This window comes from Chiloscyllium plagiosum, unplaced genomic scaffold (assembly GCF_037043375.1).
Source record: "Chiloscyllium plagiosum isolate Xiang-an unplaced genomic scaffold, Cpla_swu_hap1 HiC_scaffold_24, whole genome shotgun sequence".
NCBI lineage: Eukaryota > Metazoa > Chordata > Chondrichthyes > Orectolobiformes > Hemiscylliidae > Chiloscyllium > Chiloscyllium plagiosum.
In genome coordinates, this window is record NW_028270162.1 from 56,929,689 (window position 1) to 56,945,547 (window position 15,859).

The 15,859-nt window shown below is 44.4% G+C and overlaps 1 protein-coding gene across 1 annotated transcript in view; it reads right to left on the bottom strand.

Moving 5' to 3' along the window:
* Positions 1-2,737: 2,737 nt before the first annotated feature.
* The window catches only part of sxph (saxiphilin), a 410,934-nt gene continuing 397,812 nt past the window's right edge, over positions 2,738-15,859 (bottom strand). Inside the window, exons 15-17 of the mRNA XM_088000335.1 lie at positions 7,395-7,573; positions 3,633-3,819; positions 2,738-3,261 (exon numbers count right to left, since the gene is read on the bottom strand). Of these exons, the coding sequence (XP_087856461.1) occupies positions 3,212-3,261; positions 3,633-3,819; positions 7,395-7,573 (416 nt within the window). The 3' untranslated portion in view covers positions 2,738-3,211. The remainder of the gene's footprint in view (positions 3,262-3,632; positions 3,820-7,394; positions 7,574-15,859) is intronic.

The following is a 15,859-nucleotide window of genomic DNA, read 5'->3' on the forward strand; positions in this document are numbered from 1 at the left end:
GATGATTGGGCTTAGGACATTACCCTGAGGCACTAGGGCTCTTATGGCACAGTGTTCGTGTCCTTGTTGCTGAGCCTGGAGACCTGGATTCAAGTCCAACCTGCCCCAGAGGTGGGTCATAATATATCTGAACTGGTTGATTAGAAAACGTCTATTCTGAAATGCCCTGCAGTTGAGATGACTGACCTCCAACAACAACAGCCATCTTCCTGTGTGCCAGGTATGAGGCTGTCTATGTGTGGAAGCGTAGGAGATGGGTGAGATACTAAACAAATATTTTGCTGTGGAGAAGGATGTGGAAGCTAAGGAACTTAGGGGAAATAAATAGTGACTTATTGAAAAGTGTCCATATTACAAAAGAAGCCAGATAAATCTTCGGGACCTGATCAGGTGTACCCTCGAACTCTGTGGGAAGCTGGGGAAGTGATTGCTGGACCCCTTGCTAAGATATTTATATCATTAACAGCCACAAGTGAGATGCCAGAAGACTGGAGTTTGGCTAATGTGATGCCATTATTTAAGAAAGGCGATAAGGAAAAGCCAGGGAACTTTAGACGAGTGAGCCTGATGTCAGTGGTGGACAAGTTGTTGGAGAGGATTCTGAGGGACAGGATATACATGTATTTTGAAAGGCAAAGACTGACTAGGGATAGTCATCATGGCTTTGTGCGTGGGAAATTGATTGTGTTTTTTTTGTAGTGACAATGGTGGACGTTATCTGTATGAACTTCAGTAAGGCATTAAATAAGGTTCCACATGATACACTGGTTAGCAAGGTTAGATCTCATGAAATCCAGGCAGAGCTAACCAATTAGATACGCAATTGGCTTGAGAGTAGAAGACAGAAAGTATTGGTAGAGGGTTGCTTTTTTTGGCTGGAGGCCTGTGATCAATGGTGGGTCCACTGCCTTTTGTCATTTGTATTAAATGAGTTGGATGTGAATGTTAGGAGGTAAGCTTAGTAAGTGTGCAGATGGCACCACAATTGGTGCTGTAGTGGACAGTGAAGAAGGTTGTTTCAGCGAAAAATGGGACCTTGATCAGATGGGCCAGAGGGCCGAGAAGTGGCAGATGGAGTTTAATTTAGATAAATGTGAGGCACTGCATTTTGGAAAGGCAAATCAGTTCAGGACTTAGACGTTTAATGGTAAGGTCCTGATGAAGATTTCTGAACAAAGAGACCTTGGATGCAGGTTCATAGTTCCTTAAAAGTGAAGTCAGGGGTAGACAGGGTGATGAAGAAGGCACTCGGCACGCTTCCCTTCATTGGTCAGTGCACTGAGTATAAGTGCTGGGCGTTATTTTTGCGGCTGTACAGGACATTGGTGAGGCCATTTTTAGAATACTGTGTTCATTTCTGGTCTCCCTGCGATAGGAAACATGTTGTTAAATTTGAGAGGGTGCAGAAAAGATTTACAAGGTGTTGCTAGTGTCAGAGGGTTTGAGCTTTCGGAAGAGGCTGAATAGGCTGGGGCTGTTTTCCCTGGAGCGTCGGAGGCTGAGGGGTGACCTTATCGAGGTTTATAAAATTATGAGCGGCATGGATAGGGCAAATAGATAAGGTCTTTACCCCAGGGGTCGGGGAGTCCAAAACCAGAGGGCATAGGTTAAAGGTGAGAGGGAAAAGATTTAAAAGGGTCGTGCAGGGCAATTTATTCACCCAGAGGGTGGTGCGTGTATGGACTGTGCTGCCAGAGAAAGTGGTGGAGGCTGGTACAATTACAGCATTTAAACAGCATCTGGATGAGTATGTGAACAGGAAGGATTTAGAGATATATGGGTCAAGTGCTGGCAAATGGGATTAGATCAATTTAGGAAAGTTGGTTGGGATGGACCAGTTGGACTGAAGGGTCTGTTTCCATGCTGTATAACTTTATGACTCCAACCAGCGAAGACGTTTCCTCCTGTTTCTCTCTGACTGCAGTTGTGCTAAGGCTCCTTGTTGTCACACCCAGTTAAATGCGGCCTTGAGTTGTTGAACTGTCCACAACCAACAATTTCCATTTTTAAAATGATTCACAGATTTTAACTCCAGAATCTTCCTGTGTTTATTAGGGCAACAATGTGAGAGCAGCAATGGGAATGCAGCTTTGTGCAGCGTGTAAAGCCAGTGGTAACAATCCATTTGACAAGTCCCTAATTTTACTCGGGTTGAAATTATTGGAGAGAGATGTCGCACATGCTTCCAACTTGCTGTCATTGGTTTATCACAAGCTCAAGAAATTGAGTTAACAGTGTGAGGAGCTTGGTAATGCAAGCAGCAGCCTATTTCCTCAGGTGATTCTGTGTCCTATACAGGGCAGAGCTCAGCAACATCAGCTTAAACATAATCATTCCGAATAATCCCTGGAACGGGACAAAGTGGCCTGTGTGGATGGGCTTCCTTCTCACATTCCCCGATTGGATGGATTGCTGTGAACATGTATCATAGTCATTGTAACAGACCATAGCTAAGTGAAACACAGGTTAGAGATGGACTGTAACACTATCTCCGAGGAGAAAGTGAGGTCTGCAGATGCTGGAGATCAAAGTTGAAACTTTATTGCTGGAACAGCACAGCAGGTCAGGCAGCATCCAGGGATTCCTGAAGAAGGGCCTGTGCCCGAAACGTCGAGTCTCCTGTTCCCTGGATGCTGCCTGACCTGCTGTGCTGTTCCAGCAATAAAGTTTCAACTGTAACACTATCTCCCCAAGCTGTGAGATCAGTGAATAGAGACACGATTCTGTTAGAATGGGTTTCATGAAACACAGTTAACATTTTTTAATTTGACATTGATTTCATTTGTATTTAGCAGAACATTTTTGCGTGGATTCCTGCCTGCTGTCTTGACAAAATGTGGGTATCAGCTTGATTTTGAGGATTGGGTTAATTCCAGCGCCAAACTCACTGAACACTGAAACTGCTCAGTAAGCTGCCAGGGACCATCTTGATTGTTCAATGCCAAAATCACTGCCCAAGCCTTAACACATGCACTTTCGACAGCACTGAAGGTTCTTGTGGTACAGTGGTAGTGCCCCTACCCTGGTCTAGAAGGTCTCAGTTCAAGTCCTAACTGAACAGGTTGATTGAAAAAAAAAACTTTAAAAATAGCAGAAGAATCTGACTTAGCAGTTTTCCCAATGCTTTAAATCGAGTGTAGGGAGGAAGTTAATTCCAAAGGGAAGGTCACAATCTGCATCATTCCATGTCGTCAGGGTATCGGTTGGAGTTTCAGACTTGCAAAGTGCTGCAGGCGTTCTGTGTGCAGAATTCAAGGATTTCTGTTGAATAACAAGTACAGGAATTCTCAATGAGCTTTTCTCAATGCTGTAATGTTTGCTGCACTCCCTTCCTAACCTGCAATCTTCTTCCTGACCTCTCCACCCCACCCCCACTCCGGCCTATCACCCTCACCTTAACCTCCTTCCACCTGTCGCATTTCCAACGCCTCTCCCCCAAGTCCCTCCTCCCTACCTTTTATCTTAGCCTGCTTGGCACATTCTCCTCATTCCTGAAGAAGGGCTCATGCCCGGAACGTCGATTCTCCTGTTCCTTGGATGCTGCCTGACCTGCTGCGCTTTTCCAGCAACACATTTTCAGCTCTGCACTTCCTATATTGCCATGTATGCATCAAGATAAGGGAAAGGATTACCTGATTCCGTGCAACTGAAAACGGATTCTGCCAGATTAGAGAATTCTTCACCCAAAATGCTCATGTAGTCAAGGTGGGTCGCATGAGCCAAACATTTTGTGGAGTCTTTGAAAAGCAGGTCCTTTTCCCCGTATTTACGGGACTGGAAAAGCTGAAACTGGGAGTCTGAGCTCACCCCGAAATGGTCCTGTTAATTGAAAAGTAGACCATGAAGTCATGTTTCAAAATGGAAAGAATTAATGTAATACACTAGGCCAGCATGGTGCCCACAGGCTTTGTATGCAGCATGGTGCCCACAGGCTCTGTACGCAGCATGGTGCCCACAGGCTCTGTACGCAGCATGGTGCCCCCAAGTTCTGTACACAGCATGGTACCCACAGGCTCTGTACGCAGCATGGTGCCCACAGGCTTTGTACACAGCATGGTGCCCACAGGCTCTGTACCCAGAATGGTGCCCATAGGCTCTGTACACAACATGGTGCCCACAGGCTCTGTATGCAGCATGGTGCCCACAGGCTCTGTACACATCATGGTGCCCACAGGTTCTGTACGCAGCATGGTACCCATAGGCTCTGTACACAGCATGGTGCCCACAGGCTTTGTACACAGCATGGTGCCCACAGGCTCTCTACACAGCATGGTGCCCACAGGCTCTGTACGCAGCATGGTGCCCACAGGTTCTGTACGCAGTATGGTGCCCACAGGCTCTGTACACAGCATGGTGCCCACAGGTTCTGTACGCAGCATGGTGCCCACAGGTTCTGTACGCAGCATGGTGCCCACAGGCTCTGTACGTCACAGCAAAAGATTTCCTACCATTTACCTCAAGTCTGTCATCATCTTCAGTGTTATTCTCATGAAATATCCTACCCCTGATTTCCTAGTGATGCCTTATGACTCAAGAGTTCCAAGGGGCTTAAAGCCTGGAGTACCATAATTCTTAATTTCCCTCAGTGCTAACTTAAAGGCCCATTTCAGGGTCAATGTGCGCTGTGCAGCACAGAGGGAATAGAGCTGCCTTTCGCTGTGTGTCCTGTCATATTCCCCGATCCAATGAAACTCCACGGGAAATTCACTGAGATTTTAAGAGCACAAACTGTTAAATGTTTTGCACACACATTTTTTCAGGAACCAGATACAGGTCATTCTGCGAGAATGTGCATTTCATCGGTGCAAATTGACTGTAATGCAAATGACAAATTATGGAAATTATTTGGATAATGCAAACTTTCTACAGAATCGGTATAGTGATTTTCCATTCGTGATTTTATACAGTGTGATTTTCTATTGCAGTTTCCACAGCGCCATTTTCTCTAACATGAAGTTGCTGAGGAACGCAACTACAGTGTTATAGCAGAACAACCTGCATAATTTTATAAAACATTGTCTTTAAATGGGAGAACAGAATAGGCCATCTAGTGGAGCTGTAATCAGGACGGGTCTGAACAACAGAATGGCGTGCAATATACCCACCGAGGGCTAACAGTGAGTCTGAGCACTCAGCTTTAATAGGCACATCTTCTCGTGTTAACCTCACTCCTGTTTTCCTCTCCCTGATTCATCAAAAGATTTTGGTTTGGTCAACTCGATGTGGTCTTGTGAACCCATTCCCCGATCTTCAAAGGTGACTTCTCCGAATCTCAAAACAAACTCGCAGAGGAATCCACCAGTGAAGAATTTCCAGTTATCCAAGGTGCTGTGAGCCCCCCTTCCTCAAAGGGCCTCAGAAAGCTCTCCAAAGGCCTGGGTTTAGCTGCTACTAGAATATCAAAGATGACTGGTCAAGTCCTGGCTAATGGTTCCGGAAATGAACGACTTCAGCTATGAAGGTGGGTTGGAGAAATTGGAACTTTTCTAGGAGATGGAAAGGTTGGAGGACACTTGATAGAAGTCTTCAAAATCATGGGGGGTCTGTACAGAGTACATAGGGAGAAGCTGTTCCTGCTCACAAAAGTGCAGAAAACTAAAGGGCATAGATTGAAAGTGCTGTGCCAACAAAAAAGGTTTTCAGATGGCAAATGGTTCGATTCTAGAATGCCCTGTGGGGTAGTGTAGTAGTGGGGGGATTCAAGTGAGATATTCAAGAGGGCAAGGATACAAACAATGTGCAAGGACTTAGGCAAAAGGCAGGAGAATGGCTCAATTGGAGAGTCAATGTTAACATGATGGGCTGAATGGCCACCTTCTACACCATAATAATCCTTTGATGCTGTGACTGCCATATTTTCACCAGCAGACTCATGCATAGACCATTGATGAGCTGATTGCTCCCAGGACCTTTATGGTATGAATTATAATATGGTGGCTCAGTGGTGAGCACTGCTGCTTCACATTGCCAGGGATCCAGGTTCGATTCCACATTCAGGCCATTGTGTGTGGAGTTTGTACATTCTCCCCATGTCTGCATGGGTTTCCTCCGGGTGCTCTGGTTTCCTCCCACAATCCAAAAATGCGCAGGTTAGGTGAATTGGCCGTGCCGAATTCCCATAGTAGGCAAAAGTGAGAACTGCAGATGCTGGAAATCAAAGTCTTGGTTAGAGTGGTGCTGGAAAAGCACAGCAGGTCAGGCAGCGTCCGGGGAGCAGGAAAATTGACGTTTCAGGGGCTTTTGTCCAAAACGTCGATTTTCCTGCTCCTTGGAAATTGCCCATAGTGTCCAGGGATGTGCAGGCTTGGTGGATTAGCCTTGGAAATATGGAGTTAGGGTAGTGGGGTGGGTCTGGGTAGGATACTTTTCAGAGGGTCGGTGTGGACTCAATGGGCTGAGGGATTGAAGGCATTCCATAAATTACTGCAAAACCTGAAGGTTCCCAGTGATGGGATTATCCATCCAGGAATAACTCATGGGCCCTGGTCAATTGTCAACATTTGAGTACTGTCGACATTTTTGGTGAAGGTATGATGCTTGGAAATCTGCTGTGCAGTCAAATTGCAGTCAGATACCACCCACTTACTTTGCTGACCAAGGAAGGTGGCACACTGCTCACAGGAACAAAAATATGTTCATGCAACAGAAATGGAAAATACTAGAAAAACTCAACATACTCTTGGTCAGGCCTTGGGTATGGCGGTATTTCCAGCGTTTTCTATTGGAATTTGGTTCATGGAAATCTGTTCTCATCCTTCAACTCTGCCATGTGTCTAGCAGAGCTTTAACATTACTGAGTGGGCAGGTAGTGTCTCAGTTTAACAATGTTTATTGAAATGCAGCACTCCCTCTGTCTGCTATTTAGCTTCTCTCTGAGAGGATGAAAGTATTAGCTCAGCTTCAGCTTGGAAATCACTGGTATTGCTATTAATTGGAATTGTCTTATCATTCCTTGTGGAGATTTATTCCATCTATTTCAGGATATTGTGCCCTGGCGATAGCATTGTGGCTGAGGGTGAGCTGCAATTAGAATTTGATTCCACTCTAAGCAGAAACCTTGTCCTTGCTGTATCCCATCTGCTGGTCTGTAGCAGCTCCTGATCCACAGGGGTGAGTCAAACAGCAATTTCTCAGTTTGTGCTGAGCAAGCCATTGGAGACAAGGCAATTGCTGCCAAGGTTGGGACAAAGAGGAGAAGCCGGCATAAGGAAATCAAGGAATGAAGTTACATTTTCTGCACTAGGGTGAGGTGTGCTGTGATTTCTACATATCTCCCTGCCCCTTGGTGTCCTGATATTTTTGATTTGAACCTTTCAAATATGAGCCTATTTCTTTTCTCCACAACGTTGGTAGGCGCTGCGTGAGTAATACACACCACTGAAAAAGGCACAGACCTGTGACTTCATCAGGAAGTCGTAGATTTTGGTGACAATGACCGACCTAGTCATCACGATGTTTGGAGGGATGGAGCCCAGGTTGCACCTCTCCCACTCAGTGACTGGAGCACGTTCACCACCCGGACACAGCAACTCAAAGTGGTCAGGACTCCAACCATCAGCCCATTCACTCAGACCTGCACAAGGGATAGTCAGTGGAGCTCATGAGTGTCTTCAGTTGATATGGTTTCCTTTCAAGATCTCAGAAAACATTAAAGTGTTACAAATCGGTGTGCAATTTCTTGTGAACACATTAACCAATCCACTTCACGCTGAATCTCAGCCTGCCGTGTCAGTTTACTGATGTCCTGTAGGGCATGAAATCTGGTGTCCTTATCTAATCTGGCCACCGTGTGACTTCGGACCTACAGCAATGTAGTTAAGCCCAACTCTATCCCTCCAAGGTGGTCTGGCAAACAGTTCATTCAGATCAAAACACTACAGCAAAGTCAAATATTAGAAATCATGGACTTGCCATCTGGGCAAGGGCACCAGGAATGACAAAATAATGCCATGCTCAGTTCATGCTTTGTAGTCCTCCTAATGACACCTGGGAAGTTGTGGTGAAGTTGTCCCACTGGTAAAGCAATAACCTGAGCCTTCCCAACTCATTCTCTCCAGCCAATACCCCTTCATCACCTTTCCTGACTGTCCTGTCCCACCAGTAGGACTGACCCACCAAAAGTAACCCGGTTCAGTTGCACACATAGAAGCATCGAAGATGAGAACAGGAGTAGGACATTCGGCCCCTACACATCATTTAGAGTCATAGGGGGAACAGGGAAACAGACCCTTCACTCCAATCCGGTAAAAACAAGGACTGCAGATGCTGGAAACCAGAGTCTAGATTAGAGTCGTGCTGGAAAAGCACAGCAGGTCAGGCAGCACCTGGGGAGCAGGAAAATCAACGTTTTGGGCAAAAGCCCTTCATCAGGAATAGAGGCCCCTTCAGTCCAACCCGTCCATGCCGACCAGATATCCCAATCTAGTCCCACCTACCAGCACCTGACCGTATCCCTCCAAACCCTTCCTATTCATACACCCATCCAAATGCCTTTTAAATGATGCAATTGGGGGATCCAAGATGGCGGCGACCCAGCAAGTCTGAGTCTACAGTGCTCCTCCCAAGACTTGGGCAAAGTGGGCCACCCGCCTCCACCACACTCACCAAATCATTTAAGATAGTTTTTACTTAATGTAATTAGTTGCTCAGTACTGAATTTAAACAGTCTAGTCTCCTGTAAAAATGACTAAAGGGAAGGGAGCCCGCAGTTCTCAGCAAGCAGGAACCCCTCCCCCACCGTCTCCAGCTGCAGCAGAGGCACCCACAGCCACCCCGGGGGACTTACCTACGGTGGCGAGCCTCGTGGAAATCATCTCCAATCTCGATGCGAAGATCGACGCCTTCATCGAAGAGTCCCGAAATCGATGGGACTCACTCTCGGCCGCGCTACAAAAGCACGACTGAGACATCAAGGAAATCGAGTGCCGAGTCGGAGGGGCAGAGTTAAAGGCCGCGACCTCCGAGACCATAGCAGAATCGACCGTGGCCGAGTCCGGACTCTCGAACAGAGAGTCCGGACCTTAGAATATCACATTGACGACCTCGATAATCAAGGTCGTCGAAAAAATATTCGTTTGCTGGGCCTTCCCGAACGGGAAGAGGAAGGCCAGCTTACAGTGTTCCTTGAGCAGTGGCTGCCACAGCTTTTAAATCTGGAAGCTGGATCAGGCCAGGTAAGGGTGGAATGGGCCTACCAGGTCGCAATGCGCAGGCCCGGCTCGAACCAGCGCCCACACCCGGTCCTGTTCCGGCTGCAGAGCTATAGGGAGAGGCAGATACTCCTAGAAGCCTCTAGAAATCTTGGAAAAGATCCCCAAGCTATGATCTATAAAGGATCCAAGATCATGTTATTCCAGAACTTTTCCCCAGCTCTGGTCCGAAAGAGGAAGGTGTTTGACGAAGCGAAGGAGTGTTTAAGGGACGTAAATATTCAGTACTCCTTGCGCTACGCTTTAACCATGAAGGGTCCGTGTATAACTTCGGATCGCTGGAAAAGGCTAAGGAATTTTTGGACTCTCTTAGATAAATTGTAAGAGTTAATTGATGTTGTTTTGCTCTCCCCCCACTGCGGTTTACATCCCCCCTTTTTTAACATTAATCCCTTACTTTACCTTACTGTTTAATATTATCTTCAAGGGGTGGGGAGAGGGATTTATTTATTTGTTCTCTACTTAGCAATTTTCTCCCCCGCCCCCTTTTTTATTTTATATATATATATATATATAGGCCGGGGGGGGTCTAGTTAATGTTGGTGGGGGGAGTTGGTTACCTTATCCTATTTTATCTCTGTTTTTAGGAGCGGGTTTGTTTTCCCCTGTTATTTTGTATTACTATATTTAATTATTACTTGTTGAGTCTGTAATTTTATAGTTATATATGTTTATACATGATATTAATATTACCAAATATATCCAGGTTGGGGGGGAGGATGCAGGCTAGGGTACTCACTGTTAATTCTAGCTCTGTAGTATATTTGAATTTTCTTCATCCTATCGTGGGGTGCCTGAGTCAAGGGTGGAGCACTGGTTGGGAGAGGATATGATGGACCTTTGGCAAGGAAGTGTTGCCCCCTGGAAACAAGGGAGAAAATCTCCATTTAAATATGTTTTATTTTTTTTTATTTAGAAATAGTTTTTTATTATATTGATGTGAGTGTATGAAAGAGCCTTTATTTTTGTGAATTTTATATGTTCTATGCTCGGGATGTTCTGGATAGGGTTTCCCCTCTCGAGGGGTCTCGGATTTGCCCGGACGATTATGGTTGATCAGTCGGTTAAGTGGTGCACCTGGAATGTCAAGGGGAGTAATTCACCAGTCAAAAGGAAGAAAATATTATTAAATCTCAAGAAAGAAAGGGTTGATATTGCTCTCCTACAGGAGACACACTTATTGCATAAAGAATACTTGAAATTATGACAGGGTGGATTTGATCAGGCCTTTTTTTTCTTCTTTTAGCTCAAACAGCAGGGGCGTTGTTATTCTTATTCGGACGAATCTCTCTTTCAAAATCCTAAATCAGATGAAGATGAATCTGGACGATATATTCTGATAAAAGCCCTTATAAATGGAGAGGAATATGGGATTTTAAATTTGTATTGCCCCCCGGCACATCCTTTTAAATTTATAACAGAGAAGCCTTCTCAAAATTGATGGCTCTCGGTGCTCGTTATACAATAAGAGGGGGAGATTTTAATTGTATTCTGGACCCGGAAATAGATAGTATTCCCAAGAGTACTGCAGGAGTATCTCCCAGATCTAGACAATTGATGAATCTGAACAAAGAATTAGGATTAGTAGATGTGTGGAGATGTCTTCATCCACAGGGCAGAGATTTTTCTTTCTACTCCAATCCACATAAATGTCATACCAGAATTGATATGCTTTTTGCCCTCTCGATTTTTTTAAATTCCATATCATCCTGTAAAATAGGTAGTATAGCAGTTTCCGACCACGCTGCTGTATATACGGAAACCAAGGCGAGGAACAATGGGACACCCCCTTGGCATTGGCGTATGGACCCCTTCCTAATGAAAGATGGTAAATTTGTAAAGTACTTCTCTCAAGAATTTAAAACTTTTTTAGAAATTAATTCAGGTACAGCTAGCAACCCATCAATGATGTGGGAGAGCATCAAAGCTTACACGTGAGGTTTGATCATCTCCTACTCAGCGACCCAGAAGAAATTGAAGGGAGAACAACAGCGTCTGCTTGAAGCCCGCTTAAAAGCAGCTGAAACAGCATACACTGATAGACCTTCTATTATTAAATTGCAAAGGATTACGGCTCTTAGGACAGCTCTAAACACTACGCTTATTCAAACGGCTAAGAGGGAAATATTATTTGCAAAACAAAGGTTATATGAATATGGCAACAAACCCGGTAGATACTTAGCATTTCTTGCAAAGAAAAAAAAGGCCCCTCAGACTATTACGTCTATCAAGGAAAGTACGGGTATTTTGACTCATGATCATAAAAAGATTAATGCGATCTTTTGAGAATTTTATTCTCAGTTATATAAATCGCAGGATTGTGAAGATAGGACGAGGAGGATGTAGTCATTTTTAAAAAATTTGACCTTTCCAGGCCTAACTCCAGAACAGGTATCGGTCCTAAATGCTCCTGTTACACTCCAAGAAATACTTGATGCAATTAGGCAACTTCAGAGTGGTAAGGATCCGGGCCCAGATGGTTTTCAAGCTGAATTCTATAAAGAATTTACAGAAATATTGGCTGGTCCACTTATGGACATGTATAACTATGCATATAGTCAGGGCTGTCTCCCGCCTTCGCTGAAAGAGGCAAATATCTCTCTTATCCTTAAAAAAGGAAAGGACCCAGAAGATTGTGCGTCATACAGACCAATATCCTTGCTAAACGTAGATTTTAAAATCCTTTCTAAAACGTTAGCACTGAGACTAGAAAGGATACTGCCACATATTATAAAGGAGGATCAGACGGGGTTTATTAAGGGCCGTAGATCATCCAATAATATTAGAAGGACTCTGAATGTGATTCAAACCTGTCATCAGGGAAAGATACCAGGAGTAGTAGTCTCATTAGACGCGGAAAAGGCATTCGATAGGGTTGAATGGTCATATCTGTTTTACACGTTGGAAAGGTTTGGCGTTGGAAAGGTGTTTACCAAATGGGTCTCAACACTGTATAACGATCCCAAAGCAGTTGTGATTACCAATAGATTAGGCTCGGATAGCTTCAGTGTGGATAGGGGCTGCCGTCAGGGATGTCCTCTCTCGCCATTGCTATTTACGCTAATAATTGAGCCACTAGCAGAAGCTATACAGGCTGACCCTAATATAACAGCACCGAGGATTGGTACAGGTAAACATAAAATTACCCTTTATGCAGATGATGTTCTTCTATTCCTCAGTAATCCTTTGATGTCCGTGCCTCGCTTAATTCAAGTTATTCATACATTTAGTGCATTTTCAGGCTATAACATTTTTCAAAATCGGAGGCTATGCCAATGGGTGGCCTTGCGAGTATATCCCACCCATTGGACGGATCCCACTTTCCCTTTCGGTGGTCTCTGGAGGGTTTCTTATATTTAGGCATTTTTATCACCCCAGTATTTGGTCAGTTGTATAAGGCTAACTTTGTGCATTTACTGGAAAGGATAAGGCAGGACCTCCAGCGATGGGGAGACCTTCCAATTTCCTGGCTGGGTAGAATAGCACTAATTAAAATGAATGTCCTGCCCCGTCTCCTATTCCCTATGAGAATGCTTCCGGTGATGCTGCCGAGGCTGGCACTACGTAAATTGTATGGCTGGCTGGGTTACTTTATCTGGAATCATAGACGGCCCCTCATTAAGCTGAGGAAGCTACAGCTTCCACAGGCAAGGGGAGGACTGGATTTCCCAGATTTTAGGAAATATCAGTTAAGTTCCCTGTTAAGCTACATAGCTGATTGGGTCTTGTCTGACCCGCAATCAACCTGGCTGAAAATCGAGGCTTCTCAAGTAAAATGCCCATTTATTAATCTTTTATTTTCAGACAAGAGGAAAATCATCACGGATCAATGTAAAAACCCTATAATACTAAATACAATTAAAGCTTGGAATATAATGCGGCAAAATGAGGGCAATTCACGTAAAACATCCCCCTATGCTCCGATAGTGGGAGCATGGGGGTTTCAACCAGGCCTTACAGATGCCACATTCAAACTCTGGAGATCCAGGGGTATCTCCTGTTTAGGGGATCTGTTTAAGGAAGGGTTCCTGATGTCTTTTGAACAGCTGCAGCAGAAATTTGGATTACCTAATGGTGATCTCTTTCGAGATTACATACAGAAGAAGACTACGCTATTAGATAGTCTTTATAAATCAGATAGAGAACGTAGAGTGTTATGGCCAATGGGGGTATCTTCGGTCAGCACTATTTATCATTTATTAAATGATGAAGTATCGGGAGATATAGACAATCTGCTTAAAACATGGGATCAGGATTTGGGGCTGGAAATCCCTATAGAAATGTGGGAAAATGCCAGAAGAATTTCCATTTGCAACAGAACTCAGGCCATTCAGTTGAAGATACTTCATAGAGACCATATAGCACCGGACAAAATTTAAGGCAGAAGCATCTCCAATGTTTCCCAAATGTAAAATAGAGGTGGGCACTCTTGTACACTGCTTATGGACCTGTCATAAGATCCGTAGATATTGGACTAAAGTAGCAAGTGCTCTGACAGAAATCTTAGGAATGGAAATTAGAGTGGATCCAGTATCTCTCCTTTTGGGCTTTTCGAGCTTACCCTCCCTGGACATGCACGGGAAGAGATTATTTTCTATTCTCTCTTTCTGTGCAAGGAAAATTATTTTGGTAAACTGGGTGGCTGAGGGCCCCCATGGACTTTCAAATTGGCACAGAATAATCATGGAATGTATTTCCCTTGACTTCCTCACAAATCTGGTGCACCAAAAGACCGAATTATTCCATAAAATATGGCAGCCCTTCTTGAATTACACAAATACAGATATTTCGGTCATCCTAACAAGGGCTTTTATTTAATTGAGATGGCGAAACTGGCTGGTCCGGGGCCCCTTGGGAGAAGAATCCCGCACGAATATGGGTTTTGTTATGATTTGATGTTAATACATTCCGAGCATGTATCTCACTAGTCAATTTCTGTGTTATCTGTCGTTTTTTCACTTTCCCTGAATAATGTAAGAGACTTAATTATACACTCTGGTTAGTTGTAGGTTAGATTAATAGTTAGTTGAGATTTTTTTTTCTCTTGGTATCTCTTTTTTTCCTGTTTGATAAATTTTGGTTATTATTTATTTAAGATTTAATTGTATATCAATGTTTATACTTGGGGTTTTTTTTATTTGTAAACTTGTTAAAATATGTTAAATTTTCAATAAAAATATCTATTAAAAAAAAGTCGCAATTGTACCAGCCTCCACCACATCCTCTGGCAGCTCATTCCATACAAATACCACTCTCTGTGTGAAAAAGTTGCCCCTTAGATCCCTTTTATATCTTTCCCCTCTCACCCTAAACCTATGCCCTCTAGTTCTGGGATCCCCGACCCCAGGGAAAAGACTTCGTCAATTCGTTATGATTACTGCTGATCTTCGAGCTCAATACCCTAATCCCGTCCTCTCCCCCTCCCCTCCCCCCTACCATATCCCTTGATCCCTTTAGCCACAAGGGCCATATCTACCTCCCTTTTAAAAACACAATGTTTTGGCCTCAACTGCTTTCAGCGGTAGTGAACCCCATGGGCTCACCACTCTCTGGGTTAAAAATAATTCCCTTCATACCTGATCCTTAAACTATGACTCCTGGTTCTGGACCCTCCCATATCAGGAACATCCTTCCTTGCATGGGCAATATATAATCCTATTGGAATTTTATAGGTTTCTATGAAATTCCACTCCTCATTCTTCCTCACCAACTCAATCTCTCCTTATATGCCAATCCTACCATCCCAGGAATCGCTGCACTCCCTCCATCACCAGCACATCTTTTTCTCAGATAAGGAGACCTGAACTGCACACACTATGCAGTTTGCCTTCTTTACTGCCTGCTGCGCCTGTGCACCCTCGGTGACTGGTGCACGAGGACACACAGGTCCCATTGAACATTCCCCTCACACAATTTACGGCCACTCAAATCATAATCCGCTTCTCCCATTTTTGTTAACCAAGTGAATAACCTTTACCCGCATGATGCTGCATCTGCCATGCATTTACCCACTCCCTCAACCTGTCCAAGTCACACCGCAACCTCTCTGCATCCTCCTCACAGCTCACCCTCCCATCCTGCCTTGTGTCATCTGCAAATTTGGAGGTATTACATTTAATACTGTCATTTAAATTATTTACGTGTTGTGAATAGATGGGGCGGTCATACTGATCCCTGCAGTACCTCACTAGTCACAGCCTGCCATTCGGAAAAAAACATTTATTCCTATTGTTTGTTTTCTGTCTGTGAAGCCATTTTCTATCCCCAATCTCATGCATCTTAATTTTATCATCTTCCTGTTTCTCAGCACAGAAGCACAAATGCCAATTTTCAGTAATTTGATTCACAGGCTGTAGAACCTGATAAGCACGGTGACTCAGTGGTTAGCACTGCTGCCTCACAGCGTCAGGGACCCAGGTTTGATTCCAGCCTCGGGTGACTGTCTGTGTGGAGTTTGCACGTTCTCCCCGTGTCTGCGTGGGTTTCCTCTGGGCGCTCCAGTTTCCTCCCACAGTCCAAAGATGTGCCAGGTCAGGTGAATTGGCCATACTAAATTGCCCGTAGTGTTAGGTGCATTAGTCAGAGGGAAATGGGTCTGGGTGGGTTACTCTTCAGAGGGTCAGTGAGGATTTGGTGGGCCGAAGGGCCTG